Source organism: Hemibagrus wyckioides, linkage group LG17, assembly GCF_019097595.1.
Source record: "Hemibagrus wyckioides isolate EC202008001 linkage group LG17, SWU_Hwy_1.0, whole genome shotgun sequence".
NCBI lineage: Eukaryota > Metazoa > Chordata > Actinopteri > Siluriformes > Bagridae > Hemibagrus > Hemibagrus wyckioides.
In genome coordinates, this window is record NC_080726.1 from 14,935,862 (window position 1) to 14,963,033 (window position 27,172).

The 27,172-nt window shown below is 39.4% G+C and overlaps 2 protein-coding genes across 2 annotated transcripts; one reads left to right on the forward strand and one right to left on the reverse strand.

The window, feature by feature from the left end:
• Positions 1-136: 136 nt before the first annotated feature.
• Positions 137-20,616, reverse strand: vps53 (VPS53 subunit of GARP complex). Its single transcript, XM_058413453.1, has 22 exons — positions 20,440-20,616; positions 19,893-19,973; positions 17,575-17,624; positions 17,399-17,465; positions 12,967-13,053; positions 12,542-12,657; positions 12,307-12,426; positions 10,020-10,098; positions 9,686-9,829; positions 9,455-9,597; positions 8,798-8,939; positions 8,580-8,675; positions 7,919-8,013; positions 6,964-7,206; positions 6,452-6,599; positions 5,736-5,818; positions 5,552-5,630; positions 5,205-5,353; positions 5,023-5,092; positions 4,721-4,858; positions 1,715-1,819; positions 137-1,374 (listed from the first exon to the last, which is right to left on the reverse strand). The coding sequence occupies exons 1-22, from the start codon at positions 20,524-20,526 to the stop codon at positions 1,201-1,203; spliced, it is 2,496 nt and encodes an 831-aa protein (XP_058269436.1). The 5' UTR covers positions 20,527-20,616; the 3' UTR covers positions 137-1,200.
• A 1,797-nt stretch (positions 20,617-22,413) lies between these two features.
• slc35f2l (info solute carrier family 35 member F2, like) lies at positions 22,414-27,041 on the forward strand. Its single transcript, XM_058413105.1, has 8 exons — positions 22,414-22,570; positions 23,079-23,254; positions 23,627-23,754; positions 23,854-24,013; positions 24,788-24,986; positions 25,166-25,218; positions 25,767-25,921; positions 26,223-27,041. Exons 1-8 carry the CDS (start codon positions 22,488-22,490, stop codon positions 26,478-26,480), a joined length of 1,212 nt encoding a protein of 403 aa, XP_058269088.1. The 5' UTR covers positions 22,414-22,487; the 3' UTR covers positions 26,481-27,041.
• Positions 27,042-27,172: the final 131 nt, after the last annotated feature.

Genomic DNA, 27,172 nt, shown 5'->3' on the forward strand with positions numbered 1-27,172 from the left:
GATGGTCAGGTGTCCACTTACCTTTGGCCACAGTTTATATGTGGTATATAGTACTGTTATTACGGTATGATGTTTTTACACCATTTACTGTGTTACTATACATGACATAAATTATAGTTTATTTCAAGAAAACAAATCTTTGCCAGGTCTTTTAATGTCAATTGTATGATTAGAAGCAGTAGTCAGAGTAAAAAGTACTACACAGATGGCCAAAGCACCACCTTATACATCCTGAAAAATCTTTAAACTCAAATCCATTAACAGGCAAACACATACAGACAGAGAAAATCATATGAACAGTTCACACGTTCACCCTTAATCATCAAATCTAATGAGACGAGATTATGACGGTTATCCAGAGTCCCTAATAAGGCCCTTTCAAACACTGTAGAGTTTTAGAAAGACACTGTACATAGGATCTGCTCATGTGCTGATAAATATCTCAAAACATCTTTAAACCTTTACAGTTTTGTCCATTCCAAGGGGAAGAAAGGCAACTCGTTTGTGTCCCACTGAGAGACAGGAAATCCCTCGTTTCTCTGTGGCATAGAGCACCTAGGGCTCTACTCCTAAACCTGGAAACTGAATTACAGACTCATATCATTTACACCCCGGGTCCTCTAACACACACCATTTGCAAAGTGCCATTTACTGTAATGGAGAGGGTGAAGGGGACATTTAGAGAAAACACTACCTTTAAATCATTCTGATGTTCAAACTCCCAAGCCGGAAGAATTTGTGCCAAAGTAGCAGCAGGGTATTTTTCTGGACTGCTCTGCCATCCACTTTGCTTTAAGTGCAAACATATTTCAGAAAAATCTGCAAAGTAAATGACATGCATTCAGCCACTATGGAAAGCCTGTGCATTAGTGTTATAAAAGAAAAAAAGGAGGAAAAACTCAGGGACACTAGGGTAAATGACTCATACATGCCAGCAACACAGCAATGTGTTACAGGAAATTTTACAAACAACTATTGATTCATGGGGTTTACGTTAATTAATGGAATGAAAGCTTCATTATTTTAAGCGTTTCAGTACAAGGCGGCTGATTCATGTTAATGGGAATGTTCTCTTTTACCAACTTTAACATGTGTGAATAATGCCACTTTGATCTTTGAATATTTTATAAGTTAAGACACTGCAAGAAAGCCATAATCACATATAGCTTTAACGAGTCCTGTGTAATGCATTGATGAAGATCACTGAATTCGTTTTTTGATAAGCTTCTCCAGTTTGCGGATGCGTGAAGACTCCTGCTCAGGGGTTGGCGCACTGAAGGACATTGAGGGCCCTGTATCTGGCCCTGAGGGGGGAGTGGGCAACCTCTGTCTGAAGAGCTCCAGCATACTGTTCTGCTCACTGCGCTTCAGTCCCTGAGGATACACACAGATACATACACACAAAAATGTGAGAGGGCTACAAACACTAAGACGAACCTACCTCAACAAAAGCTTAAAATGACTGAACGAAGCAGCCATTCTCTTTGGGCCATTATATTTTAGCCCGTGAGCCTAATTCATTTATCATTAAATTTGTTTTCAAATGAGAAAGTGCTCTTAAGTTTATTTTGAGGATTAGACAGTTCTACGGAGAAATACTCTCTAAATTACTGAGCACATAATACATACTGACAGCTACTTTAGAATTCATGTAACCATTAAGTAACTTCAAAATATAATAAATTGCACAGCTGTGGCTTGTGCAGGGGTTTACCTTCATGTCTAGAATTTTCTGGAAAGTCTCTGGGTTGCCATCAGCGAGAAGCTTGATATAATTATCCACAAAGACGACTGATGGCTCATGAGGGGCCATGACCACCTGAAGAAGAGAAAACTCTTTAAAACTGAAAAGTCCTTGGTCCTGTCTCAGTGCTTAAATGTTCCCACATGAGCCAAGTATGGAGAGCAGGAGAGCATTAGACAGTCACCAAATTGCAAACAAAGCAACACTCAGGAGTTATATTTAGGACCTTTTTTAACAGAGCAATTACTCTACACTTGAACGGAGCTGAATTAGCCTAGTCGGTAATTGTTTTTTCTATAATGAGAAAGTCTGGGCAAATAAGCAGTTAAAAAGGTTAAATAAGGCACGGGCCCATGACATGGAGATCTTTTTTTTTTTTTTCATTGTGAGAATAACTTGCAACTATTCATATTTCTAACAGAGCTGGAGAACACATGGTGTACAGACACTGAAAAAAGATATGGAACAGCACCCCCAACATTTCTTCCCCTGCCAACCTCCATTACTACTCATGTATGCCTCGAGGGACAGGGCTCACAAAAATGCACAAGTCAAAGTTGGAAAGGCAAAATTTAACTCTGTGGATTTTGTGGAATTTTAATGACAATCCCTCCCTTCAACAAAGTGATTTACTTAGTGACTGTCTGGAGTTAGGCCAATGAAAAGCCTTGAAGGGGCTTGTTGTATTTAGCATGTTGTAAAGGAGAGAGAAAGAAAGCAATGGCGCGTGTGAGAGAATAAGAGAGACAGACAGACACAGGGAGAGGCCTAAGCTCTGCCTTTCCGTTTAGTTTCCAAAAAGAGCCACAACAGGAGGGAGAGAGACTGTGGAAAACAGACACGTCTCACTGGCTGCTTGCTTGGCCTGCAACACCTTTGCTAGCTTCTTGTCTCTACTGGGTCAGGAGCAAACTCTTTCCCAGCATAGAGATCTGAGAACATCTTTAACAGATTATTCTCAGTGTTAGCTCTGTAATGAGCATCATAAGGACAGCCAAACACTAGCTTCCAACCACAGTAGGCTCACATTTCAACCCTAAACCAGTGAATGTGTCACGGAAGTAACAATGTTTCACAGAAGTAACTCATTTATGCTCTGGAAAGACTAACATTGTGAAACGAAAACTGACAGCAGTCCACTGAGCACAATATACACATCAACCCTCGCTAATTCTTTGGCCTTTCGGGTAAAACACAAAGCAACAGTATAGTGTATGATTTCTTCTTTTCACCTGTGAAGCAGACTTTAAAGCCCTGCGAATGGCAAAGTGGTACAAAAGATGGGAGCAATTACCCAGGAGGTACCTGGGGCAGTGCAAAGTTAATCATTAATGCTAACCAGATCTAAAGGTTCTCTGTATGCATTTATTCAGCTCATCAGTAGCAAAAGGAATGCATATAAACTTATTCATGACCAGGACTTCAAACAAGTTCAACAGCACACATCCTTTGAGCTGAACCAGCTCAATAATCCATATTATCTAACACAGTACAAACAGAAAAGCAGCACAATGGGTAATAAAGCACACCAAAAAAAAGCTGTCTCAAATCCGGCCTCATAAAATATTAGTAAATTATTTTGTGATATTTTGTAATTAAACAGATATAAATTATATACTGTATATATTATATACTGTATATAATATAAATATAAATTAGATAATAATATAAATTAGATCTACGAGCAGTATACCAATTCACTAACACACACCAGACACAGGTTTCGAGTATAAGTAAATGATTTCATTTAAAATGTGTGTATCAAAATATTTTTATTACATGTATATAATTAGATAGAAGTAAAGAGTAAATCTCTCATGCCAAGACAGCTGTGAAAACTCCAGACCTGGCAACACCAGTGTGACAGCAGTTGCAAACTGAACCTAGAATAATAAACATTCCTGTAATGAACAGTACAAGCTGACTATTTTCAAACAAACTTATCCTAATATCAAGATGTCACCGCTCACTAAACTTTTATCAGTTAGGAAATTGCCTGTGCTGGAATGAGAGTGCATGATTAAACCTAATCCCAGTCTGCCATTAGGAAGATCAAGGCTGAATTCCAGGCAGATGAGTAAAAGAGCAGGAAGTCCCATGGGATCCTGGTGGGTGGCATGGGAACAGGGGTCAATGTGTCCTATTACTGTGGTTTCCATCCACCTGTTTTGATGTGAAGTCTGGACACAAGGAAATCTGAATGAAAGAAAAGTGACTGCAAGTATGTGTGTGTGTGTGGTTTTTCGATGGCCTTTTTTTTCCTGCATTGAGTGCTATTTCGATCATAGTGTGATACTTTTTCAGAAAGTAACAGAGAGAAACTTTCTCAGCAAACCAAGCTATCTAACCATGTCTTCTGTTTATGCTAGAGGAATAATCAAACCTGGCCCCATGCATGCACTCTGAGAGAGAGAGAGAGTTGTCTGAGCAGCTGCTCCAATCTGTGTAGTGGCCTGCTGAGCCCTGGTACTTCCTGCCTTAGGCACAGAACTCATTAAAACGCAGGGACATAGCAGTGAGAGAAGCTCCTCTTCAGTGCATAGCCATAAAGGCCTTTATGAGCTGCTCATAATGAAATACTTTTCTGCAGGCAGTCAGACCTGTAGTCCGAAGAGTAAGGCTGTTAAATGGGAATTCTTGGAAAATAAACTGCATTTCCAAATGATGATACGTTTCATAGTCATGTATATTATCAGTCAAATGGCTGGACACACTATGTATGTCCATACACTATGTACACACATACACACTTTGTTGTTGTCCATATTTAAATGAATGACTTCATTAGGATTACTGTTAAGAATTTAAACAGCAAATATTGTGATTTTCTTGGTTACTTCATGCAAGTTCACTGATAAGTGTTATTGCCTTTATTATTATTACAGAATAGTAGAAAATGAGGAAAACCTTTTCTCTGAGCAGGTATACTCAAACTTTTCACTGTTAGTGTATTTATGGATGAATTGAGGCGATTACCTTTAGAATCATCTCTGCCCGAGTCATCCCTTTGACCACTATTTTAGTGTAACTTGCTGGAGCTTTGCGAAGGACTTGAGAGCCAATGGATGGGAGGTCTAACAAAACCGTCTTCAGAGAGTGTGTGTCCAATAAAAGCTACATATATAAAAATGACAAAACAACCCAAGGGAGCTCAAATAAAATGAATTATATTACAAATCAGGCAAAAACTCTGTACAGAAACAGGAAGAAATGATGTACTGCATCACATTTCATGGAGATAGCATGTAAGCAATTAGCAGCCATCACTTTTTGTTTACCTGCTCAGCTCCAACCATGCTGATGGGTTTACAGCGGAACAGGTGGTTAATGAACTTTGGAATAAAGGAGCTGAAAAGACATTATGAATATATATGAAAAATATTCATATTCTGAATATATTGTTCAGAGTATAAAGAACTGTTTATGTAAATAAGGCATTTGATAGGGTTCAGATACAGACTTGATGAACTTGATGCAGAATTGGGTGAAGTATTTGCGTGTGGCAGCCAGGTTGTCTCTGATGATGGGTACATTTTGTTTAATGTGCATGATGACAGAAGTGACGTAAGGGCTTTGGTCACCAACATGCTCCACGCTCTGCCATGGCATCTGCAAAATCAGAGGCACACACAGAGGTGAACACATGGACAGAGGCGCGCACACGTACACACACACACACACACACATGCCTTCAGTGTTCCACTAGAGGAACTATTTCTGTCAATATCAATCTGAGAGAAATACATCCGTCATTACTGCGGGGAAAAAAAACACAGTTTGGGGAAAAAGAACAATTACTTTACTGACCTTGCTCATGGCTGTGAGGGCTGGGTCACATGCGGCATCCAGATCCTGAACCAAAAGCTGGATGCTGTTGGAGATCACACTGCCACACAAATAGCAGCAGTTATAGCTAGACATGCAAATACTGACAAGCAAGAAATTTATTTGAGACTCATATGCTGTGAATATTTAGCTAGTTGACAGTTACGTGCTAAAGGTGTCCATCTCTCCTGTTAGATTAATCCTCTCCATGAGTGGCTTGTCAACTTTTTCCTTTAGCTTCTCCTCCAGCTGTGGGCAAAACAGCACATGAAGACCATTTTAAAAAATCCAACCATCAGTAGAGTTTTTGCTAAGTTGGAAATTCAACTATAGCTGTGAATGCCAGGCATCCATGACCAACAAAGAAGACAGTTCACTAAAATAAAACAGTACCATAGACTGTGCTGAGTGAATAATGTATGAACAGTTCCTGAATTTTTTCCTGAATATTCAGTTCTGTTCCACCACTTGGTGGAATAATCTGTTTCACTGGAATCCAGCAGTGCATTTTCAAGCATCAGAATGTCAATACATACACATAATTCAAACTGATTTTGGGTTCTTCTTGCCAATGATATGCAGAGAGCACTCGCAAACTTGGCAATTTTGTACCTGTCCAAGTCACTCCCTCCTATACCACTAATAATAGTTACTGATACGTTTGCCAAAGTAAAATACTGGAAAACAAATTTATAGGGTGGATGTAACAACCTGTTACCTAAAAGAACTGTTATTTTTTGTTGGTGTAAATTAACATACGAATGAAAGTGCTGCTGTTTTATTTTATCTTTTCATGAGCCTAGACTATTTAATGTCTAGGTATGATTTATGACTGACTTATACAGACAGGAAAGCTGGTGTATCACGTGTGTGTGTAATGACCTGTTGAGTGGTAGCAAGGCAGTATTCAGCTGTGCTGAGGATACTACAAATAAGACAGAGCTCTTCTGTGGTAAATTTGGCCACCTCTGAACCCTCTTTTTCCTTTAATAGACTGCTTATGGTCAGACCGCCACTGTTACTGCTTGTCCTGTAACACACACACACACACACACACACACACACACGAATTTAGCAGCTCCAATCACTCTCCCTGTTCATCAAACCCACAAAAGATTTTTCTTCAGTTTATCCCCTTCCACTTTGAATCCCCAATTATATTACAGAGTGAACCAACCAAGATGGAGATTGGTACTTATTCGCCTTGGCAGGGCAGCACAAAGAGTACTCTTCTGAATGGTTTTGTTCACTGAGCATTAGCCATAACCAGAGCATAAATAGCTCCACATAGTACAAGGATCAAAAGCCAGTCATGGCAGAAATAGAAGAGAAAAAAGCAAGTCAAAGTTAAACCATATGAGGGGCTGGGCGCACTGCTGTAGGCCATCACTTACTTGGGCAAGTTCCCAGACAGGATCTTCCAGGCATACTCGCGCAGGTACTTCTGGAAGATGGTAGTAAGGGCAATCATGGGCTCTCCTGTGCTCAGCTGAGAGCACTGCACCATGCACTTTTTATAGTATACAAAGAGATCTGCACAGCTGGGTAACACAGCTCCCCCTTCTTCTGTGCCTGACTTAGGGGGACCTTGCGCTCGGAAATCAGCCACAAAGCGGTCAATCAGCTCCCCGAGGTTCCTGTTACAATGACAAACAATAGAGAGTTGAAACACCAACAGTGATATGTGCTGAGGTGTGAGAACTATGTGGAATAAGGAGCACATTGTCTGTGCCATCACTGTGGGTCATCCCCTTCAGCACTCAGTAACCAGATAGCAAATACCCAAGTAAAGAATGTGGGCATTTTTCATGCCAAACAGGTCAGCCTGCACTGGAATAAAGGAGTCCATTGTCAAGAAAAGGTCAGTCTACTTTAGCCAATGTACCATAACAAGAACAGACAAACCCCTCTTTAGAGCTCCAGCTTTGGAAGTTCTAGTGAGTAAGAAAGTGGGCAATGGAGAGAAGATGGGAGAGAAGGAGAAAATAGAAGCAAAATGCAAACAGAGACAGAAACAGATCTCCTGCTATTACACTTTTCAGTTGCTGTGGTTAACATGGGAAACATTTCTGCTTCGATGGAAAGATGAAAACAGAGCAAAAGAAACACAGATGAAGGAATGACTGATGAGGGATTACTGATGGGGACGCTTATAATGTATGCAGCATGGTGACAGGATTACATATAAATACACAGCATACACACACACACACACAGGACATGAAAGCAAACTGCTTACACCAGTTTGGAAGTAAATAAAAGTCCAATTTACAATGTGATACATAAGCCCTGTGTAGTGAGTGTTTGGGTCACTTTGTCCCTGTGTAATGGCTTGCACATTGCACTCACTTGTCCTGGGATTCTATGTAGACATAGAGATGAGGCTCGAAGCATTTGGAAACAATGCCATGGAACGGGTTCTCTGGGGTCTTAGGCTTCTTCGGCTAAAAACAGGAAAGTATTTAGCAAACATGAGGTTCTTAAGAAGGAGCGTGACAGAATATCTGATAAGATAGAGAACACGGAAGGAAGTTGCACTGTGTACATTTGCAACCTTGTACATTTGCAAGATGTAGAAATGCCAAACATGACGTGTCAAATTACAAATAATGCTAAACATGCACATTATCTAAATTCACATGAACCTGCATGACAGATGAATTGCTTACAATTTCACCACTGAGTTATAAAATCAAACTGTATTTTTTTTTTTTTTTTTTTGAAGATGTTGATTACATAACAGAAAGTTAATGAAAACAGTAACATGCACTCTCAGACTTTTGGTGGAGTAAAACTGAACATCACATGAGGTTTGTTGATGCTGGAAGTGTTTTTCTATACATTCCTCAGCCTCAGCTGACCTTCACACAAATGTTTTAACTAGCTTTGTTTAACTATTGTAACTCATCCTTAAACATCTTAATTCAAGCTTAGACAAAGACAAACTCTTTTGCTGAATGCAGTCTGTAAGGACAGGATGAGTGATTATGAGGATGATGAATAACCTCACCCTAACCAGATCTTCATCCTTCTCAGAAACATTGTCCTCTCCTGACTCATCCTCCAGAAAAGGGTTAGTGGGCTCCAAGGGCGTTTCAGGTCTCTTCTGCAAACAAAGGAACATTAAACTTACAAGTGAAAATCTCTCTGCCTCATTCACTCTGGTTTAACGCTCCAGAACTCCACCGTGAATGGATAGCAGAGCCAGGAACATCCTGCTGGCCTTACCCCAGGGCTGTCACTCAAGGTGCTGCCTGAGAAGCGCTTAGCCAGCAGCCCCTCGAAATTGGTGGTCCTCTGTATAGCAAAGAGCAAGAGTTTGACCTCAATCTCCCTGGCACGAGCTCGCATCAGCTTGGCCAGTTCAGTCCTGGCACACAAAACACACACAGTGATCAGCAAAGACCTCACATATGGAGTGGAGCTTCAGGTCAGGCAGTTTATAGGGTAAAACATGCACATGGTTAAACTGACCGTAGCAACCACGACTGCATTTTAAGGTGAAAAATCGGTCAGGCCAAAAAATGAGCTCCACCTGCTCTAGGTTTTATAAATGAAGCCTGACTAAATAGAAATGAATGAAGCTTATGCTGATGAAGAGAGGAGCAATGCTTTCTGTGAAAATTATAGTGGAACAAAATCAAACATTCTTTCCACTGAATCTCTGGTAAAACCATGCCTGTGAGTAACAGACAGCACTAAAAAAATATTTTGCTTTGCCTACTTAATTATTTACCTAATCATTTCCTTTGCATATTTTTTTATTATAGGATTTGTCTAGAATCTCATTTATTTCTTATTCCTATTTATTTTAAAGCTCAATTTCCAAATGTAAATATATGAGAAGGTGAAGAACTGAAATGACTTCATTTTAAAGACTGGTACCTGGTGATATGGCAAAACTCCACAGCGATACGCTCGGTCATGCACCACTCTTCAGGAAACATGCGCCCGTACTTCTCCTCATAGTCCACTAGCTGACGCTTTATCCATGCATAGCGCCGGTCAATCTTATCCAACCATGCCACCTGCATTTTAGATACCGATGTCAGGATCCAGATCCACACATTTATACTGGGAGTCTGATTGCGAGAACATACTGTAAACCACACTCACATCCTGGTTTTCTTGAAAGAGCACCAGGTACTCAGAGAGATGCTGCCTAATGAACTTCTTGATTATTTCCTGCTTAATGCGAGGATCCAGGACATTGGCCACCAAGCAGGCATCTCTAAGCACAATGCTGGGGCCTCCAGGTCTCTATTACACACACCCACACATAGTTATTATAGAGTGCATATGAGTAATTAATTAATTACCAGCAGCAAGAAAAAGAAAAATATACGGATATATTTAAATATATGGCAACCAAGCATTTTCAAAATGTAACATTACATATAATTTTATATATAATAAATATAGTATTACTACTGGGTTTCTTTTGCAGTACCTTTGAGCCCTGAGCAGGAAAAGCCTCATCAAAGTCAGCTAAGATCTGTGTGCCTAGTTCACTTTGTGCTGCTTTCACTCTGCAGAGGAAGAAAGACAGACACAAGTTTCAAAGATAGAACCCCCACAGGCACAGACTGGAAATCTCTTGTGCAGGATCAGCTTTTAGTGGAGGTAGAGGGACTTTCCTTATCACGTGACCTTGTAATGGAAAGGCCACTCTCCATCCAATCTTACTCCTAAACCTCTGAATTAGTGATCAGCATGAAGTATCATGGGAAGTGAAGCAGGACATTACATAGGTATTACATACATGCACAATATTATCATAGTATTGCACAAAAAATGGGTTTTTAAAGGTACATAATATTCAGTGTCCATTACAAGAAAAAGCAGCCTCTTGCTGATTAGTAAGTCCTACAGCTATGGAAAAATAATCCATTGCACAAATTTTGAGCAGGATCTGCTTATCTCTGCTTCTGGCAGACTGCTTTAATGGAAGCTTGAGATTTGGCATTCATGTTGCTCAACAGAACACTAAACTTTACTAAAGCTTTCTGTGTCGTTCATCACACATGATCAGCCCTTTCTAGCTGATGTGCGCTTACCAACAGATCTTTTTTTGGAAAATATATCTGATATTGCTCTAGCTTTACAGGCTAATCACCCAACAACGATGCTTAAGCTCTGATTGGGCAATCCAAACTTGATATGAATATTGCAATAAATAATTATGCTATAATAATAACTGCTCCATAAATCACCCAGTCCTCTTATTGCATGTTTATTTAGTTGGCACACAAAAATTCACAAAGTTAGACAATTAGGTTTCTTTCCTTTAGCTTTTCGGTGCTTACCTTTAAATATCCAAATAGCAGAACAATCATGAAATCAGATGGAGCAAAACCCTTTTAATGATACAGTTTGCAAATCTGTGTGTAAGCCTGTTTAGTGTTTGTCAAGTTACGGCATTCCCAGCAGTGTGCAAGTTCATGGTTATTTTAAACTGATGTTAAAAATGGAGTATCACAGCATTTTGAATTTCAATTTCATTTGGTGCTGGATGTAGTCTTCTAAGTGCCTTCCAGAATAAACAAAAACGGAGCCCACAGACGAGCCCACAGACGAGACTTTCTCAAGTACTCTCGAGACCCAGCAGTGTTTGAAGTGTTGCAGGACTCACAGCTGCTGTCCCTGATCAAACGTGTTTACCACACATTCGTCCATTTCTATTTAGGGTGGTGTAACGCCTCAGAATGAAAGCATTTCATTTCTCCCATTTCTATAAATAATAATAAATAATCCTGCATCGCAGTAGGAAAAGCAGACGCTAGACATCATCAACGGCTTCTATGCATTGCTCTTTCCCCGCAAGTCATGCTCAGCATTCAAAACACGGAAAACCTCTAACAAAAGCACCACCCAAGCACCAAAGGGGGCTAATATGTTTACACTGTTGTTAAAGTCAGAACAAAGCCAGATAGACCAGCTGTTTTAATAAGCTGGAATGGTTTATTATAAATACAGTAGAGCTCCTCATTTTAAAAATTATATTTTCAGCTTCTAAGCTTGTATTGTACTTATCTATAGCGACTGCTGGGGTGGGGAAGGATAACTATAGGAGCAGGGAAGGGCAACCAAAGCTACAAGCTTTTCCAGATAAACATAAAGGCACTGGAACATTCTGTGGAATAGCTTTCCACATGAAAACACCCTTCCTTGCCCCTTACTTATGAAACAACAGCCTTATCACTCGACCCAGCATAAATACACAGTGGGAGGCACTGAACATTAGTGACACGTGGAATGAGACTGAACTAAGATCTCATAGTCTTCACTAAGAGTCTAGCCTCTAAGATCTAAGTCTGCAGGGATGGAGACCACACCACACAGCCAGAGACAAGGCTCCACTGTTGGAAGAATTAGCCTGAAAAAAAGCACTGGAATAATAAAGAGCAAGTGGAACAGATTTCCTTCCTGTGTTGCATCTGTGGTAAACATAAACAGGAACCTCAAACCCTCAACATCATTCAATTTAGCGAATTACACCAGAAAATTAGTCGTATAAACACTGCCTGCCCTTTAGCTCATTCAGATAACATGCCGATTGTCTGAGTATACAGTTAGGTCATGGCTCACATGCCAAAATGTATTGAACAGTTTAGATGTTTATTTATTTTTTTAAATTCAGGTCAGATTGCAACGTGTTTGCAGCATAAGGTCTACCTTCAACAGGGGTTAAAATGGGTTGAGAAGGGCTGGAGAACAGATTGTGAGGCCACGCTCACCTTTCAGACAGTTGGCGGATCTGAGGGATGCCCATATACTTTTGGAAGTGCTCCAGCACGTTGACTACTCCCTGGAGCAAGTTGGCCACCTCCCCATACTGCCTCTTGCGTGTCATGGCCCTGAAAGATAAGCAATTAAAAAGTCATTTGAAACTTATATGTAACTGACCAAACAGCACATGGTTCAAGTGCCTCTATCTCTAGGCTGCAGATAGCAAACAGTGTTGCCACTTACTCCAGAGAGTCCACCCCTCCTGCTAGCATGTGCAGGTGATTAAGGGTAGTAATGGACGTGGTTAGGTTACGCTTTGCATGGTCCAGCTGCTTGATGTCCCGGGTGATCTCTTTTACCTGGGCAAAAGAACAAACATCTTAGAGCTGATGGTTCCAGCATATCCAGGCCTAGGCAGTTTGTTCCCATTGTTCTCCTGTCCCACTAGTCCAGATAGCCATACCCTGCCCTTCCTTTGACCTGTTCAGAACTGCTAACATGCAGATGGCTAACGCATAACTCAAGGATTAAAAAAGGCTGCAGCATAAGGAGGACACAGGATGTCACAATTTCCTGCCTCGTTAGCCAGCAGCAGAAGGAGTGTTGGGAGACATTATATATATTTTGAGCAGACCAGATTCCTGTGTGTAAGACTTATTTTTACTCACCATTTGCTCAGATTTCTCCGCTTTGTCCTTGATGTCTTTAATTTTGCCAAACAGTTGCTGGATGGCTATCTGAGCCTCCTCCAGGGCCTGGAATAGAGGCAGAAGTTCAGAGACACTGCATCTGTGATCACTCTTGGACGTGCCATAATGGTTTCACTGCTGTTATGGTGCTGCCAATGATATTTGCTGCATCATTACTATAGCTGTGAAGCTTTAAAGGGTAAAAGCTAATGCACATTAAATCTTTAATTTTACATATTTCCAATGATGATTAAATGTTTTGTTTGGTAAACAGCAAACTCAATCTTCAAACCACATCAAAGCAATTTAAAATCCTGAGTGAATCCGATTTCAGAGTCTTCCTCAGTCAAAGGCCTGAAGAAGAGACGATAAGATGATGATTGTTGTTAATTTCCTCTGTTTCCTCCTCCTCCCTTCATTTTATTTTTAGTGACCGTCTTTCACTCATACAAGCAAGAGAAATGAGAACCAAATGGGAAGACTTGTTGAAAAATCCTCACTCACAGTTTGTCCTCACATTCCAACAGGATAAGTGTACAGCAGATGCACTGACCAGCATTGGCCTGCCACATGTTCGCCCACCTAACCAGCTGGCATTAACCAGGCGCCCATCCTAGCCCTGAAGTGGGCTGACCTCCACACCAACAGTTATAAACAGTGCCAAACTTCACAACGCTATGCAAGGTCCTGCAACACACCCCAGCTGGGTTTTAATAATGGTAGTCACTGCTAGTATTTTTGCCAGGCTCAGGGCTAAGCTGACCAGGAGTAGGATGGTTGGCTCTCACTCACTCTCTCACAGGCAGATGGAATGCTAACAGCTGGCACCAGCTGCCTCGTGGAATTTACCACTTTTAAAATCCTCCCCAAAATACAGGCAGACACAGCCTTACTCTGTCGCACATGCAGTTGACCGAATATTTTCAAAAGAGCAACATAGCTCAAAACAATCTAAAGGCTTTCCCGACACTTCCCAGTGAAAATTTCGAACTCAGCTGTCTCTCACTATGGCTCTGTTGTCATGCCTGATAAAGCCTGATAAACCCTATGTAGGAGAGTAACTGAGAAGCCATTTTCCAACCTCGGTTGAGTCCAGCACTGCAGATATACAGATAGAGATATGAGGAGTGGTCAACCATTTCAAATGATTTATTTCCAGAGTAAGAGTCTGAATGCTGGGTGTGTACCTTCCTTCCTTATCCATGGCCAATATACTGTTGGCTGATAAAATCAGGTGTTAATGGGGTTCAAGAGACTTATCTGTATTGTTGAGATTACTAAAAAGATTACTTCTCTTTAAATGTTTTTTATAAGGGAATCTGGATTCATAAACATAGAAGATCAGAAATACAAGCCCTTGTCTGAAGATAAAGCCGAGCAAGCTATTAAGAAAGCAGCTGTTTATCATCTAAATTCACAATAATTTTCCCACATACAGCTCTAAAGGGGCAAACAATGAACACATTAATTTTTTTTTACTATTCTAGTTAAATCTGAGGTAAATCAGGGTGGTGCAAAGCATAAACAAGGAATCTGTAGGTTCCAGCTAACTCATTTTCATGCAGAGAATTTGCATGAAAATGGGCACATACGAAATGTTAACACACTCTAGCTGTGGTTTCTGCAAAACACAATGTCTATAGTTCCACACTGAAGGACTACCTACAGCAGTAGAATAGCAATTTTAGCATGGGCAAGAAGAACAGCGTTTTTGACACATCTGTGTGATTGTCTAACGAGATGTACACAGTGACTAATGAGAATGCAACCCTATACCATTCGTCGTTCAGCTAATTTGCTTATTCGTGCTGTCAAAAACAAAATCAACATTGATCCATTTGATTATTTCAATTACTGATGAATGGCTTCAACTGTTTGAATCGCGGCAACATTTTCAGCCAACAGGAAGTGCTCAGGAACTTGGAGCCGTTAGTACACAAAAGACAGGCATTTCCACAGTCCTTATTGTCAGTTATATAACTCAGGAATCAGACAAGAAAACACCAAATATCAAAAGCTTCAGGTGTGTAATAATCCACAAGCAATACCATGTTCCAACTGTAGGTTTAACTGACTACATAAAATTATCATATATTATTATTATTGGTCACTCGCATTTATTTCATAAAATTGAAATCATTAAAAAGATTTTTTTTATAAGTCTACTGTGTCTATTCACACCCATGTGTTCCTTCAGCTATACTCATTCATCATATAAGTATCTTGTCCACTTTGGATGCATTGTCCATTTTCAATTTCGACGTTTTCATTTAATATGAATCGATTTCATATCATTTTAGATGCTAAAATTAAGTTTGCATTTTACAACACAAACATAGCTGAAAATGTATTATATTGACATTATTATACTGATCATGCCACGTCTAAAAAACATTAAAAAAAAATGAAACAGAGAAAGACAGAGCTGAGTGTTTTTTTTTTTAATAAAACACACAAGCTGTGCACTTTCTGCATTTACATATTTTTAGAGTAGTTCCTCAGCATTCCTAATAAGCCGCTCCACATGCCAGAAACTAGATGAGACATCCTGATCCCTACTCGCTCTGTGACAGCTATAAAATCCTTATATGAAGCCCCTACCCCCAGCCCCATCTGGGAACATAATACAGCACGCTTTTTATATGGAATTTCAAACTGCATCAAAGAAAATAATATACATCACAGTTTTGGCTGGGCTAGACAACAGTGAAGGGAGCAGTGACACTGATAATTGGCACCAAATGCTTTGGCGTTTTGGTGATTTATGTGCTCTATAAAATGTTGTTATGTAAATGTCACCATATTGTAAAACTGTTTTTCAATATTATGGATGATCTTGACCTTATATCGCGAGCAATATCAAGAGCGGTTGATCATTATCAGGTGGACCAAAGCTCCAAAGTTATTCAGCAAACAGTGTCAAAAATTTGTGAAGAAAATAATCCAATTATTAATCAGGAAGAGAGAGGAATGTAGCCATTCACGGACAAGAATACAGGGTAAATAAGTTATTTCTTCAAAACAAGGCGTTTAGTGAATCAGCTGTCTCCTGGGGCGCACAGCTGCCCATAACTTCCACCAAGTGAGCCCACTCAGCAAGCAGACAACAACAATTTTTTCCCCAAGATGTCCACAAGGCATTTAAACAGGGTGAACATCTGTGAAGTGACTGTGGAACGTCACTGGAGTCACTGCTTATCTGGCCGTGACCTCCAACTCAACATGAGCGCTCTGACTCACTCTTCAACCTCTCCTGACAAAACGACGGAGAATGATCTTTTCATATCCGAGACGTTCTGAACACTTTAAAGACACATGTTTTCCCACCACCTTCACACAGCTAGAATTATCATCATGCAGGCCCCTGAGACTGCGATTCAGAAGCACGTGTCTCCACCCTAATGATAAATACTTCTCAGACTAAACAAAGAACAAGCTGGTGTGTTTTCCATCTCTCCTCCATCAGCCCCCAGCCCTCTACATCTGTAATCCAGCATTTCCATCTGCAGAAGGGATTTTCCTTTTGCTTGGTGGAAACATCTCAGAGGGATACCGGCCCAGAGACTCCAAACCTTGACTTTCCACATCTTGGAGTAAGGTGGTTATGGGACGACCACCAGGCCCCTCTCAGTCTTCGCCTGCACCGGCTCATACCTCACAATTAGGTGTCACATTTCACCTCTGCCTGCTGCTCTGATTGAGCACGGATCTGTGTTGAATCAGGGTTTTCCACCAGCTCCAAGAAGCAGCAGGACACAAAACCACAATGTGGAATGCCAGCATAGCCGAAAAACAGGGGAATCTGAAAGAAATGTGCTTTCTCTTCCAGAGAGAGAGAGAGAGACAGAGAGAGAGAGAGAGAGAGAGAGAGAGATGGGGGGGTGGCTAGGAACGTGACAGCTCTGACAAATCATAGCTAATATGAACACAGGAAACAGAAATAATTATTAAATGTCAGTGGAAAAATAACTAACTGTTATATGAAATATCTGATATCTACTTTAAAAATAAAACTGGCTATAAGAGTATCAAACACAGCAGTCAAACCCAGGCTGTGAGACATTTGTGTGTGAGCAGACAGAAGACCTTTGACAGCAGCAGCAGCTTACCAAGATCTGGTTTCACATGCAACACTACAGACTTTCTGTATTTGTGCTGCATCCCTCAAGCAAGCTTCACTAACAGTTCTCTGCTACTCCAATTCATCTTATTTCTCTCCCAACAACAATCCATCATCTCACAAAAACATTCTCTGTCAAGGCCCCTTTCCATAAACTCTCTCTTAATAGAGAGCAGAAAGTACACATCAACAAGTCCATCGTTTATTATTCACTGCACAGGAATTATGTGCAAATCTTTCTCACAGGGGACTGAGCCATGGGCTGATGATGTAGGGACATGAGACACCCACCTGCCTGCCATCCTGTCCCACGTTAGTTTGTCCCCTCACCACTGTCCTGATGTTGTCATCCAGGCGTCTGTGAGAAAGAAAAAGCACAAATAAATAAAGACACCAGGGGGACGAATCACTAGTGCAATTCAGTGTAAAGCACTGTAATCATTTATCATGGCAAATGAAAAACTCACCTGATTTTCAGGCGAATCTTGTTTACCACTTCATCTATATTTGCCAGTGACTGTTAAAAGCAAGATTTAGGACATGGGGAAAAAAAAGTAAAATTTAGAACATAACTCACTAAAAGTCAATAAAGCAATAAATGAATTTAATTAATGTATATTAACATGAATCTTCCCCTGAAGCCTCATTAAGCGCTGTCCTTCCAACAAGGCACAGGGTAATAGCACAACCTAGTGGTCAAATAAAGATGGGGGAACAGATAGTAATTCACAGATACAAATCAGTGCCCCAAAATGAAAACAGCACGGAACAAACAATACCTGGTCGATCATTACGACTAAACCAATACATGTGTTTCTGTATCAGTATGTCCAATAGAACACATGCAAGTCTTTTTTCTTTAATCACTATTATACGCTTATTTAGGAATGTTAATCATTTCCTTTTGCACTGAGCATTTCTCTTTCCCGCTCTTACTCTGTGCTTGTCAGTCTCAATCAAGTCTCATGTTAGTAAACTTAAAAGACCCAGACTATGAAATTAGTCTGAGGTGTCAAATGTGATGGAGACATGCTTTTTATTGCTAGAAAGCCAACAACGTATGATATCCCACACTGTACGTTATTATATTCATCATAATGTAAAGACTAATACAGTCTAATACAGTGCATATTTACTGTCTGCTTCTCAATCTCAAACAAGTGTGTTCATTAATGTAGACGTTTTTGTGACAGATCAGTGCCAAAGCTCCCTGAACCGTCAGTGACAAAACAAACAGCAGAAACACCAGCCAAAAGCTTGCATAATACTGACTCACACTGCTTTATATTACACTTAAACAGCTCTAAATAGCTGCCTGCTCGATTATCATCCTTCATATGTTGAATAATGATCTTGTTTTAAAATGTCCATTGTGAGGTCTTGGAAAGATACTGTATACTGCTGTGCATAATGTATACTGTAGCATTTTTATATTAATTATTTGTCAGGTGCTCTTATCCAAGACAACTTAAAAAATGTACTGGAGACAATCTAGACGTTATAGAAAAAAAGCCTGAAAAAGTTGTCTTAGAAGTTCCTCACAAATAATACCAAACATTATCTCTACACTCTATTGCCAAATGTTTCTGGACACAACCCTATCACACCCACATGTGCTTGCTAAACATCCTGTTCCAGATTTAGTTCCCCTTTGCTTTTATAATATCCTCCTCCACTCTTCTAGGACGTCTTTCCAGTGTGGGTGTGGAGATTTGTGTTCATTCAGCCACAGAGCTTTAGTAAAGTCAGCTACTAATGTTGGGGGGAAAAGTCTGAAATGCAGTCAGAGTTTCAGTTTATCCTGGAGGCTCAGTGCAGGGCACTCAAGTTCGTCCAATAAAACCTCAGCAAACCACGTCTTCATGGAGCTCGCTTTGTGCACAGGGGCACTGTCATGCTGGAACATTTTTTTGTTGAACCCATGGCATACAAAGACATCTTGTACTTTATGGGAAGAGTTTGGGGGAAAACTCACATATCGGTATATATTTCATATTTTAATAAAACATAAGACACTACAGCTGTCTGAAAACCTTTGGCTGGCAAAATAAGTAAAGTATACACAGATCAGGCATAACATTATGAGCAGTGACAGGAGAAGTGAATAACACTGATTATCTCCTCATCATGGTACCTGTTAGTGGGTGGGATATATTAGACAGGAAGTGAACATTTTGTCCTCAAAGTTGATGTGTTAGAAGCAGGAAAAATGGGCAAGCGTAAGGATTTGAGCGAGTTTGACAAGGGACAAATTGTGATGGCTAGACGACTGGATCAGAGCATCTCCAAAACTGCAGCTCTTGTGGGGTGTTCCCGGTCTGCAGTGGTCAGTATCTATTAAAAGTGGTCCAAGGAAGGAACAGTGGTGAACCGGCGACAGGTTCATGGGAGGCCAAGTCTCATGGATGCACGTGGGGAGGGAAGGCTGGCCCGTGTGATCCGATCCAACAGACGAGCTACCGTTGCTCAAACTGCTGAAGAAGTTAATGCTGGTTCTGATAGAAAGGTGTCAGAATACACAGTGCATGACGGGTCAGGGCTGTTTTGGCAGCAAAAGGAGGACCAACACAATATTAGGCAGGTGGTCATAACGTTATGCCTGGTCAGTGTGACAAGCGACTGAAGTAAAAACCCAGATACAGGCCTTAAAACGGTCTTAAAATGTTCCTATGCTTTCTAAATTATTGCTATATTCATTTTTTTTTTTTTTTGGAAAAGGGCAATGCACAGCACCATATAAAATAATGTTTTATACACACGCTGTCAAGACGATCACGTGACCCACCTGCTCCGTCGGAAACAAAGTGTTAATGTATTCAACTGCATTGAAATCAGCTCGATCCAGTGGATCCTGACTGGGAAACACCTTCAAATAAAGAGATAACGAGAAAAAATATATACAATTATTTAAAGTATACGTCTTGCTGATAAATCCAGCTTGCATCACTGATTATCCTTGGGTCTTGAAAAAACATACACAACCAAATATTTCTCTTTTACAACTATGTTTAATAGGTGCGAAATAAATGACAACAGATTCTGTGTAAATTAAGCCAGATAATGCAGATATGAGAACTCGTCTTAGAGCTAAGCTAGCTAAAAAAGCTGGCAAGAATGATTCACTAGAGCTATGACACTTATTACACTAACGTATTTATAATTGTTCGTAATGTATTTCTTGCGTTAATTTACGAAGCTCTGGTCAGAAGTACTATTCAATATGATGAATGAAATGACAAGCTGATAGAAGATAGCTAGTTAGTAAACCTTTAGCTTAGCCTAGCCAAGTAGAATGCAGTAACTATCGCACCGTTAAACATGACTATATATACCTGTTCGATGGCCAGCTGCACTTCGGGAGTAAGGTGTAAAATTGCGTCCAAATCCTCCACAAATTCTAATTCTTCATCTTCCATCATTGTATCAAAACAGCCGGGTGACAGCTAGCTGTAGCTCTGTGATGATACTGGAGACCTGCTACTGCTCCCTCCTCCAGCTCTGGACCCCTAACCGCCATTACTGCCGCCCTCAGGCGTGGAGGAGACACTAAGCAGCCTTTCCCCTCTCATTATTGACAAGTTTTACACACTGAGAAGCAAAACTACAATTTTTTATATCTTTTCTTTGAAAAACAGTTTCTAGGGCATTGTTTTTAACACTCCAACGCTTTCAAACGTCCATGTACTTTCACGTTGCATTGCATTTAATCAGTGCAGTAAAATGCAATCACTTTCCAAGCACTGTCCTGAAACAGAAGAAGGATCTGAATAAAGGAATTGCATCTATAGTTTCTTATAGTTTATTGAATTATTTCTTCTTTAATCATTCTGCAGTGATTTCTGAAACTCTTAATCATCAAGCCTACGGATCATCAACTTTAAAATCACTACCTGAACATGACAAAAGCATTGACGTGACAGAAAATACTCACAGCAGGACTCGTGGTATATTAAATGACTTAAAATAATTTAACAACTTAAATAAAAAGAAAATTCCCATTAATTCGTGGAAAGTCTGAATCTGTGAAACTTAAGTGCTGTAAGAAAAATGTAGTAAATGTAGTAACCTTGTCTTCTTTTAATGCACTCGTTCATTTTCAGTAACTACCATGTTACACTGAATCTGAGGCAGAAATACACATTACTAGTGTAATAGAAATATCATGGTTAAGGTTCTTAATTACACAGCACTGTCCCTTTTAATGCCCTTTTATATTATGCTTAATATTTGAAAATGAAACTAAAATATCAGGGTGAACCAAGGCATGACAAGGTGGACAGTCACAAAGTGGTGGTTATATGTTAAATTGTCTTTATTTGTCACATATACATTACGGCACAGTGAAATTCTTTCTTTACATCCTTTAGGGTTGGGGTCAGAAAGCAGGGTCAGCCATGATTCAGCCCTCCTGGAGCAGGGTGGGTTGGGGACCTTGCTCAAGGGCCCAACGGAAGGAGCTTGGCGGAGCTGGGGCTTGAACTCCGATCTTTCGTTCAATGACCCAGAGCCTTAACTACTTAAGCTACCAGCGCCTCGCTTATATTCATGCACATTAATAGATCAGTGACACAAGATCATTTTGGAAACTTCTCTTAAAATAAGTATTAAACCTGAAAATGAAGGAACTTGAAGGTCTAAAGTTTGTTGTGTGTAAAGGATACTCAGAAAACACAGATTAGGGTGAATAAAGGCAAATATGATCTGAGGTTAAGATTAAGCCTAAACTGGTGTGTATAAAGAATACAGGTCCACAAATATGTTATGTATTGAATTCACCATTGTATATTGTTTCATGTGTAATAAATGAATGTAATAAATTGTGTGCATATATGTGTTGACAAGTCTTTACATTATTCCCATAGGTTTTTTGTATAAACAATGTAATTTTAGACAGCATTTGTATTTTCTTTTCTAGGAAGAAGAGCCCATGGGTTGAGTGGAGTATTGGGCTTTTTTAGTCCTGTTTATTCTTTTTGTTCCCCTTCATTGTTTTGGTTTAACCCCTTCCACAATCACTGATAGTACCATAATGACAAAAGTCATAGTCTCTCTTTCATTCACACACCCAGTTATATGCCCAGGGCATATTTATGACCTCAAAGTTTACAGTCAATTTCTTTACTGAATAAATCCAAATATATACAACTAGAAATATTATATATTTCTTTAAGGAACAATAGTTTATACTTTGTACACTGTACAGTAAGCTACATTGACACTCCATGCTTGGGTTGCAAAATGTGTTATCATTCTTAGCTTTGTAAGTTACACAGTAAATGATTCACTTTGTTAGTTAAGATATGGCATTGTAGTCTTCCCGGACACATCGGCTGGCAGAAGATCACTTCAGAGCACGAGTGAGAAGAGCAGAGAAGCAGAGATGAGTCATGATCAACGTGAATCAGTCTGTCACAAGCTTTCCAGGGAACTCAGACATTTCAAATGGAGGGAAATTTTCACATGGTGAGCAAAGATCTGTCCTCACTATTACCCATTTCCCATTCCATGCTAACAAAGAATCTTTTCAAGCTAACTTACTGTTTACATGAGTCACTCTAAATGTCAAGTGTTCAGCAAAGTGCACACTAGAATGAGCAAATGTATGTAATAGTAATCTACAGCGTTTAAGCAATTAACCAATGTACACTCTCACAAAAAAAAAGTTGCTAAAATGTACATTTCCTAGTTGCTGGGTTAGGTTATTATCAAATGTGCACCTTTTGAAACTTTAATATGCATCTTTTACCTGGAAAGGTTCAGGTATTATACATCTTTAATTTAATTTACTCTAAAACAAATAACAGTATATTTATATACCTTGAAATCTTTTAACGAGATGGACACTATATTGAAGGTACAAAAGATATACGCTTGATGGTACCACCCATGTGACAATGAAAGATACAGTTTAGTACCATTTTTCGGAGAGTGTAAGGAGCAGCCTTAGTTTCATTGTGCATTGTTTTTATAGGAAGCTCCTGAAAACGCTGGCCATGGGCCAGGGTCTCTCAGCACTGATTTGCGGGACTGCAGTCACATCTCAATACCTGGCCACAGAATTTCACCTGGACGTACCAATGCTCCAGAGCTGCATCAATTACACACTTCTATGCCTCACCTACACTACTGCACTGTGTTTTAGAAAAGGTGGGGATTTTTTTGGTTGAGATCATCGGTAAAAGCTTATTTGAAAGAAAAATCTAGCATGTTTTCAACCTAAACTCTATAGTCAAGTGTGTGTGTGATCACCATGGAGAATGGTCACAATGATTTAGAGCTTAACTTCTTCATGAAGCATTCTGCACAATAATTAACTGTCCCAACAACTGCTTGTAGACTGCCTGTTAACAATACAACAGTTGTTCTTTACTCAGTAACAGGAAAATATGTTGAAAGTGTAAATAGAAAAAAAAAAAAGAAAAGTACACAGAGATTGGGCTGAAAGTATTCCTTTATTCCGAGATTTAATAAATCGATTCACAGCTCTGTATTTATCTTCTTTCTTTTATTATACTATAGGCAATAAAAATATTCTGCAGATCTTAAAGACAAAATGGTGGAAATATGTATTGTTGGGGCTGGCAGATGTGGAGGCAAATTATGCAGTGGTGAAGGCTTACCAGTATACCACACTAACCAGCATACAGGTAAAAATCCTTTTCTGTAGACACTATAATGCTATAGAGAACTTTTTTGCAGTTGTATGTGCTAAAACGGACTGTCTTGACTTGTTTACTGTGTTTCAGCTCTTAGATTGCTTTATTCTCCCAGTGCTTCTGGTCCTGTCCCGGGTCTTCCTGAAGTCACGCTACAGAATTATTCACTATGTAGCTGTGTGTGTGTGTCTGGCTGGTGTAGGGGCCATGGTTGGAGCAGATCTAGTCTCAGGCAGAGACCAAGGATCGAGTGAGGCTATCTTTTATTGCCTTCTGATTAGAGAACATGCTGTAATTTTTGCAGTGTTTCAAACTAGATGTTAAGTAAGGAATAAAAATCAACGGAACTGTTGTGGTAAAATAATCAACAGGAAGTCCTGAATTGTTTTATTCTTTGTATTTGCTATTGATTTTATATGTATATTTATAACAATTTTATATGCATGAAAGAAATTTCATATTTTTGATTTGTTTCTAGCAATATCACTTACTTTATATATATATAAGCAGTCATTCCCTCCGTAATTACAAGGTGCAAATTCCTCGACATCATACTTTCTGATGGCAGAAACCCTAAAAAAAAACTGAGGACTCCTTCCATACATGTTAAATAAACATTTCCTTACTCAAAGTTTCACCATAAATGATTATACTTGATATATACAATGATTATAACCAGTTTATTATTACACCTAGAATTAATTTAACTATTTACCATACAAGTCCCTGCGAATTAGCCATTGCTATAGAAACAGTGACAGCTAAAACAAGCATATTAATATAAACATATAATTTGAATAATTATCGCCACTACTGTCAGAGCTGCTGTTATGGAAATCATCACCTTCTGACCAATCAGAATTGAGAATTCAGCAGAGCTCCTGCCATAAAGCATTAAAAAATAAATATGCTTTATATTAAATATAATAAGGATAAAACACTCCCCAACTGCTGAGGTTGATTGAATTATTCTCTGTACACTAAGAACCATTGTAATGAATTGTAACAAACATTTTGCATACAGTATGTCATCATACTGAATGCTACATTGCTGTGACTTCATCAGGCAGTAACATTCTGCTGGGAGATGGCCTGGTTATCATCAGTGCCACTCTGTATGCAGTCTCCAACCTGTGCCAGGAGTACATTGTGAAGAACGAGAGCCGGGTGGAATTTCTAGGGATGGTGGGCTTCTTCGGGACACTGATCAGTGGAATACAGCTGTGAGACTCATTTGAATGTTGAATTTGCATGTTGAGGTACATGTTTTAAATCAGCCATGAGGAATTTGTGTTCAGAAAAATTTTCTCATAATACTGTATCTGATGATACACGAGTGATCTAATTTAAGTGCTCTTGTACACTACAAACACTTCATGCGTTGATTTATTTTTAATTGCAGAGGTATTTTAGAACATGTGCAGGTGGCAAATATTCAGTGGACGTGGCAAATTGGTAAGAGTCACACATTTAGAATATCTTTTGCTTTGTTACAGTTAATACAGTCCACATGGGATGGCACTGGGAGGCAGGTGCCACTCTTAGAATAATCCTTGAGCACATTTCTGAAAGCTCTGTTAATTTACTCCTACAAATTTAATGAATTACATTGAGCTGATTTATCTTCAGTTGGGTGGTTTGGATACACCCTGGATGGGCAATTTAGAGCAGCAAGTTCATCAGCTAGCTTGTTGTAGGAGTTTGAAACAAACCAGTTAACCTGGGGAAACCCCACAAGAACACTGGAGGAACCCACAAAAACTCTACAAAGACAGTTATCCAAGTTTAGGATTGACCCAGGAACCCAGGAACTCTGAAGGGACAGAACAAAAATTAGTTCAAAATTAGGCCAGTATGTTATTTTCATTATCATATACTATAACAACGAATTATCATCTCCTCCTGTAACCCAATGCCATCCCATATCTAAAATCAGGACACACTGCTTTTTCAGGGTTTGCATTGCATTTGTTTCTCAGTTGTGTCTCTGGCTCTCTCTTCAGCTCTGCTCCTGTGTGGGTTTGCTGTGTGTATGTATACACTGTACAGCTGCATGCCTGTGGTGATCAGCATGTCCAGCGCCACAGCAGTTAACCTCTCCCTGCTTACAGCTGATCTCTTCAGCCTCTTCTGTGGCCTTTTCCTTTTCCAGTACACTGTGAGTACTAACACTACCACCATAAGCATATGCAAAGACACACAAGCATTGCAGGGCACATTGTGAACTTTACTGATTATAATAATATATAATTTGTAATCTCTTGCTCTCATGCACTCTGCACTTCTTGAACAGTCTTAGATAACCTTGCTGGGTCACAGTAACCTGCTTACAGTTGACGACTTTGTTAATGTATAATCTTGCTTCTGGAGGTCTCTTTATCATTTTCAAAGGACCAATAGTCTAGCTTTTGAAAGTCATTTTCTGAGTCTTTGGGAGTGATGTAGTTCTTTCTATTCAGTTCTCAGGGCTCTATGTTGTGTCTTTAATGGTGATCATGGTGGGTTTCATAATGTTCAACGCCGTCCCTACACCAAACCAAACTCCTGAACCAGTGTGTGAGGACGGAGGACATGACAACCAGGCTGCTGAGATCGATGATGAGAGACAAGTGGGCTCTGAAGTCGAGAATCAAGAGAAAGGCCAGACTGATTCCAGTGGAAAGAGTCTTCCAGCTGAAAACGGACACGGATGTGTTTTAAGCAGTGTTAAATTGTAAGATCAGAAACTTCAGGTCAACACTGCATGTGGATTTAGTTTAGACTGATGATGTCATTATGCTGATGCTAACTTACTTCTCACAATATATAAATGCCTATACTTGAATGACAGCTGGATTTAGGTCACATTTAGGAGTCTGTTGTTTTATTTCATATTTGAAAACATCGGCTGTCACTCTCTTTATGTTTTAGATATTGAAGCAGATGAACTAAAAATTTGCCAAAAAATCTGCTATACCATACCAATTTTTATACAGACTTTAAAAATCTATAGTCTCTATAAAAAATATATATATTGCTGTAAAGAAAAAAAAAAAATCAGCAAGTCAAATGAAAAATGATAATGACAGGTAAAATCTCTAAATGTATTTATTTATTACAGAATAATATTTTTGTTCCGTTTGTTCATTTCTGTACTATTTCTTCACATTTAAATTTAAAGAAAAGAATAATAGGTAATAAATAGTGTATGATGAAACTTGAATTTTGGCATGAAAAACCGTCTATTCTTTATTATACTGCATTTCTTGTATTGGTTAAGGTGAGTTGTGCAATAAAGAAGTGTACAATCAAAGTGGGTCTTGCAATCATTATATTACAGCTATAAAATGTTGTAGTGTGTGAAAATAACCACTGACTCAATTGGAATAAGACCAAAATATACACTATATTGCCAAATGTTTTGGGACAC